Below are 6,361 nucleotides of genomic sequence, written 5' to 3' on the forward strand. Positions count from 1 at the left end.
GCATGGGAACATATTTCACTGGTCAAACCTCAGCTTCCTGTGAATGCGAAACACTTGCTCATGTGGGCATAATGTGGGTTCTTTTTTGTTGTCGTTGTTGTTGTCTGAATCTTCATAAATTTAACACTTTGAGAAAGCTGTCTGTATGTAAATTGAAATCTCACATTCCAGATTTGGTGACGAATTACACTGGAGTCAAAAGAAAAGAATATAATGACAGTGTTAGTTGGCTGATGGCACTACAAGAAAGCACAGAGTCCCAACTCTTCAGCAACTCTCCTGAGCTAAGAAATAATGAAATTAAATAATATTTGTTTTAATGATACAAGATTAAACTAAACTAAGATAAAATAAGAACTTTATTCAGGAAGATTTATACAAGCAACATCAATCCCAAATGTCTCAGACTTCCCATCAAAATATTCAGAAGTTATGCATTACGTTATATGGATAAAAAAGAAATATAATTGTTGAGGATGGTTATAAGTAAGATGTACATGTATTTGTCTAGCGGTGGTTTCAGTTTTGCACCTGAAATAGCATCTGCAGTGTGTGTGATAAATAGGAAGTATATAAATTACATCTATTTGAGAAATAAACGAACAGAGAGTAAATAATTTAAATAATATTAAAATGAATGAAATAAACTAAAATATACTAAAATAAAATAATGTTGTTGTTTTTTGACAATGAAAATATAAATGTGAAAAAAGAAAAATTTGGCTGATGTAAAACTTTCTATTTAAAATGCATTTTTTACACTATACTGAGTTTATTGCTAAGACCGTAATGAAATAGAATAAAACTGTTCATTTAAATCCTGAAGTGTTAACATGGAAATGATTGACAGATAACTAAACTAAACTAAGATAAAAAAAAAAATAAGATACATTTAAATAAAATAAAAATCAGTCCAGCAGTGCAGATGTGGAAATGCTCAACAGAAAAACAAAATTCAGGAGCAAGCAAGGCTAACTAAAAGCATAGCAATGCCATATGTCTTCTAATTAAGAATGAGCAATGATGCTAAATCATTTGTCTAAGGGCCTTTTGTATGAGTTTGGCATAGTTTCTTAGTTTTTTGTCCAAAGTGTATTTCAAATACATAACCAGGAGGAAATCTTTAAGAACAGTCTAGAGTAGAGCTTGACACATTCTCTGTCCGATACGATCTGTTCCTCACTCTCCTCAGGCAAGGGAAGTACTTCCCAGCGGTTGCACGAAAGTCTTTGCGGAGAAAGATGTAAAACACAGGATCCAGCAAACTGTTAAGGCTCAGAAAGCCTCGTCCTAACTGATAGGGCATAAACATAGCCTTTTCCCAAACACACGGACTGTTGTGTATAAGCAGTCCGACGTACTTCAAACAGCCGATGAAATGATAGGGTCCCAGCACCATGACAAATACGGCCACCAGAAGAGTGAGCAGACCCCTGATACTTCTCTTCTCCTCGGATAAAAGCCGGTTGATTGCCATCAGCGAGCGGACAGTCTCTCTATGGAGACCAACAATGAAGCTCAGGGGAATGATGAAGGACAAAAGCAGAGTAATTAGCCTGTAGGTGATAAAACTGCCCTCTGAGGGATACTTCTCGATACAAAGAGTGTAATTTTCCTGCTTGGGAAAGAGTTTGTTTAACGCAATGGCAGGTGGCACCGCAATTAGAATCCAAATGCTGAGTGCTATCCAGCGAGCAAACTTCAAGTTAAGGAGATACTTGAAACTGAGAGGTCTGGCGATGGCCAGGTGACGTTCTAGAGCAATGATACACATGAAGAAGATGCCTGAATAAATGCTAATGTAAAAAAACAAACCCATGAACTGACAGCTCTGGGGTCCGAAGCGCCAATTGTGTCCATTGGCATAGTAATCTATCCATAAAGGCAAAGTCAGAAGTTGAATCAGGTCTGCGATCAGAAGGTTGATGACATAAACTGGAAGAACGTTCTCCGACTGGATGAGTTTGTAGAGTCCAAAGAGCGCCAGCAGGTTTAAAGGGGTGCCGATGATGAAGAAGATTCCATACAGGACGGGAAGGAAGATGCCATCTTGACTGAAATCAATTCCACAAGCATTTCCCAGAGTCACAGGAACGCTCAGGCTGGTGAGGGCACTAACATTGAAGTGGTTCTTCATCTTTTGCCTATAGTGGTCTTGTGTTCTTTATATGGATTTGAATCCTATTCACAAAACAAAACTAGTGCCATTAGCAACATTTTATGTTAGTTTCATTTATAAATGAAGCACCGACTAAATATATGCAACATTATACACAGGAAATACATTTTTTTCAGAACAAGTATTTCAAAACACTAGGAATTTGCTTAGAATGAATTTCAACATTTCATTTCCCAGTTCTCATTTGAAATCATTCAAATCAGGTAAAGCACAAATATGCTTCACAAAATTCGCATTTATGCATTTGACAGATGCTTTTACCTAACCATTCAAGCTGTTTATTTTTGCACCAGTATGCGTGTTTCCTTTTAATCAGTCCCATAAGATGAAATGTGTTCATTAGTGTGATTTAATTTAATGTGATGCAAGACTATTTTAGCACATTTAGTGCCTAGATAAACTACATTGCACTTGGTAAAAATATAACCTAATTCCAAAAGATAAATATGAATAAATCTGAAATATGTACTTACCTAATATGTTCTGATAAGAAACGTGAATTTTTCATTAAGTAACTGTTGAACACAGAGACAACTCAAGTCACTTAGTTTCCTACAGGAACATGACCTCATATGATGCAAGGAAAACATAAAAAGCATAAAAATAAGCATATTTCTGTGTACATAAGCTCAGCACATGACTAACATGAACTAACTTACCAGAGGAAATGTGTCAGGAGGATATGACTTTACATCCTGGATGGCTTAGCCAACATTTAACCAACATACTGACCTTTTTTTTTTTTGGCCATGTCATGTTTGCCAGTAAATAAGAACTAATCTAGATAACAAAACCAGATATGAGCCATATACTGTATGCATGCAAACAATTAAAATAAATGAATATAGAAATTAAATAATTACAAAAATATTTCAGGACATAAAAATGCTGTGTAATTTTCATTTTACATTGACTAATGCAATGGTCACCTTGGACTTTTCTGACACAAAAAGTGAATTTAGCATGAAAAAGTCAACTTTAAACTACAGAGCAGTTACCCTTGCCACTGAAAAAATTGTCTATATTAAAGGCACTGTTTTTGCATCAAAATAATTAGTTTTACATACAAAATGAATATTTATAATCCATAATTTCATTAATTGCATTAATTTGATTCATTTATAATTTGGACCTGGTCCATGTAAAATAACTAAGAATTTTATTGAAAAGGGCATTTGAAGAAGCTTTCCCTTACCAAAGAGTAGTATACTTCACATTTATTTTATTAAGTATACTTAAGTAAAGTATATTTTAAGTATACTTTATGTAGCAAGTATACAAATATCAGTGTTCTACTAGTATACTTGTAAGTCTACTGTTTCAATACTCCTTGGGTCTAAATTGGCCCACTTTCTAGTATATAAAAATATACTTTCAAGTATAATTTTAAGTATAACAGTAGCAAATTTTGAGTACACAACTAGTTTACTTCTATGTTTGTAGTTTGTACTGCAATTATACTAAAAGTTAACTTATATGTATACTGACAGTTTATTAATTAATTTTTATTTTTACACTTTGTAGTATAGTCTCCGTAAACTACTAGTTTAGTAGTTTTATACTGTAAGTATACTCATAACTTTTCTTTAAGTGAACTTTACGTTATACTTTAAGTATACTACTATGTCCCTATTTAGGTTTTAATTTTCATATCTTTTGTTATATGCATATCTGAACATACAAAACATCCAAAGAAAGATCAGGGCATCTGCTTGTAAACAAAAACATACTATTTTAGCTTCAAGCATTCTAATGTGTGTAAGTTTCACAAAAAAAATAAAAATAAAAAAAATAACTAACATCTTAAACAAAAAGCTGAAACAAGTCTATGAATTGAATTCAGAATGATAATCAAAATGTAGATGGAGTCGATCAACACCCGAGAGCTTGATTGTAATTATTACCTCTTCATCGGCTGACATTTTATTCCATAATGTTACAGTTTTGGTGCTGTTTCATGTCTGATGATCGTGTTACATGTGTTAGTATCTGGTGTTTATTTTTCTTCTTCACTTGTATTTTTTTTTTTTTTTTTTTTTTTTTGGAAATTCTGTACAGAAGATGTGTACTAGCGCTCTCTACCATAAAATAATGAAAACACATTCTAGCAGAAGTGTAGTTCAAATATATTTAGACTTCTTGCAAGTAAAAGTCAAGTATACTTAGATGTCATTTTAGAAGTATATAAAGCCCATTTCTGAGAAGTACATAAAAAGTAAACTAAAAGCATACTTTCCTATTTTTGTTTAAAAGAAGTATACTAATAGCACACTTAAAGTTATTTAAAGCTTTGATTTGAAGGCATGTGTTAAACACTGGGACAACGACTGTCTGTTCATGTGAACAGAAATCGGTAAAGTGATCTCAAAGATATGTACAATGCTGGTGTCAGACAGTGAATGGCATCATCTTCATGGAAAGCATGAACATGGAGAGTGAAGGGTAGATTAAAGCTTGGAGCATTAAAAAACAGTTGGATGTTTTTTTTAGGAAGCTAAAAGCTGGCTCTACCTTAGATGTTCATAGTATTTTTCTTGCTGTCCATTACTAGTCACACTTAAGAGGAGAGATGATATACTTTGAAAACCAAGGCATGAGGCACTGATGGTAACCTGCCTGCCTTTGGAAATGGCATACATAATTCATACTCGCAAGCCTGGAAGTATAATACTGCAGTGCTTCTGTCTGATTTTGAAGGATTTATCAGTTCCCAGTTGATCTAGAATTTTGGTAACACTCTTCAAGCAGACTGAAGTGGCATTTCTTAGGGCTGTTGGTGAGTCCAGCCTGAGGGATCTCCTCAAGCAGCCTCTGGAATTGAAGCAGATGTCTGGCTCAGCCTTTGGAATGGATGAATACATTGTACAGTTATTGTACATTTCATATGGTGATTTCTTGTGAGGGTCTTTGAATAATATCCACAGGTCCTTTGAAAAGAGGAATGTTATAACCGGTTAAAGTCATGGGTTCAATCTTTAAAGAACACACCAACAGATAATAATAAATTGACCCCAAATAAGGTGATCATAAAATATCATAATATCATAAAATATAAAGGCAGCTATATATTTCCACAATATGAGAGAAAAAAAGTGTGATATAAATAACATAATTATATAATTGGCTTTTATATTGTTTCTTACCAAAGTCAATGGAAATTAATAAAATGTTTATTGTTAGCAAGTAATATATTTATACTTTTTATCACTTTCTTTTCTTACCCACTATCAGAGTAATGTTAAATTAATTTATTTATTTATTGAATTTTTAAATCAAAGTTCTTATAACAAATATTGTTCCAATGCAGAAGTGTGTTATAATGCATTGTTTATTCAATATATTCATATATTTAATAAGCAAGTTAACAGGTCAAACCCAAATGCATAAATTTAAACTAGATGTAGTAAAAGAATGCTATTTGCTAGCCACAAAGTTTTGCCAACACAACATTGCACAAGTGTATAACTGTCAGAATTGGCACCGCCGACATCCGACCTAAAAGCAGTTAGCTGTTCGTTTGGAGTTCATTCACCTGCAGATCAATAGGCAACAGAAAATAACCCTAAGAGGAGTGAACTTTCAATAAAACTATTGATTTCTACACTGAAAAGACTTACAATATGTCAAGGCGCAGCTCCGTCGATGTACACAGCTTGGTTTAAGTGTCAGAACTGGCCAAATGCAGTTGGAGCGAAAAAGCAAAGCAATATGTTCCCGGGGAGGAAAAAACAAGCACAGTGCACAGCATCCTTATGTCATAATCGTGTCCTTCACTCAATCAATACCAAAGCTTTCAGAGATTTTATGAAAAGTCATCAATGTCTTGAGATAATGCAATATTATAATACCCTGGAACTTTATTTCCTCATCCCAGCAGATGGACTCGTGTTATTAACATACATCGATGATTTAGTACACAGGTAAGTGATTTTTTTCTCCCTAATTAGAAAATCAATATGGTGATTGCTTTCTGCTGTTGTAGTGAAAGGTCACTGGTGTGTCTTTGTATGCTGAATGATTGAATTTACATGGATTAAAGCAATTTAGCAGAGGTTTAACATTCATCTGTGGCCAGACCTGTTAAATAAACCCATTGCAGGTGATCTTAATGCTGTGACACAATGGCCCTGGTGATTCATGCACAAACTGTAAGCGCTCTACCTCCGGAGGTCCCATCTGTAG

At 34.0% G+C, this 6,361-nt stretch overlaps 1 protein-coding gene across 2 annotated transcripts; it reads right to left on the reverse strand.

The window, feature by feature from the left end:
* Positions 1–341: 341 nt before the first annotated feature.
* LOC128025994 (G-protein coupled receptor 4) lies at positions 342–2,843 on the reverse strand. 2 transcript variants are annotated; one of them, XM_052612651.1, is made up of 2 exons: positions 2,653–2,843; positions 342–2,144 (listed from the first exon to the last, which is right to left on the reverse strand). In XM_052612651.1, exons 1-2 carry the CDS (start codon positions 2,685–2,687, stop codon positions 1,124–1,126), a joined length of 1,056 nt encoding a protein of 351 aa, XP_052468611.1. In that variant the 5' UTR covers positions 2,688–2,843; the 3' UTR covers positions 342–1,123. The 2 variants fall into 2 exon arrangements, with proteins under 2 accessions (XP_052468611.1, XP_052468612.1); XM_052612652.1 differs by having other exon boundaries at positions 342–2,181; positions 2,653–2,842.
* Positions 2,844–6,361: the final 3,518 nt, after the last annotated feature.

Source organism: Carassius gibelio, chromosome A13 (genome assembly GCF_023724105.1).
Source record: "Carassius gibelio isolate Cgi1373 ecotype wild population from Czech Republic chromosome A13, carGib1.2-hapl.c, whole genome shotgun sequence".
In the NCBI taxonomy this organism is placed as follows: Eukaryota; Metazoa; Chordata; class Actinopteri; order Cypriniformes; family Cyprinidae; genus Carassius; species Carassius gibelio.

What these genes read in the sequence shown, in the direction of transcription:
- LOC128025994 (XM_052612651.1), bottom strand. Translation starts at nt 2,687, where the DNA reads ATGAAAAATTCACGTTTCTTATCAGAACATATTAG. An exon ending in TTCTTATCAGAACATATTAG is followed by an intron (nt 2,145 to 2,652) that starts GTAAGTACATAT and finishes AGACCACTATAG; the next exon opens with GCAAAAGATGAAGAACCACT.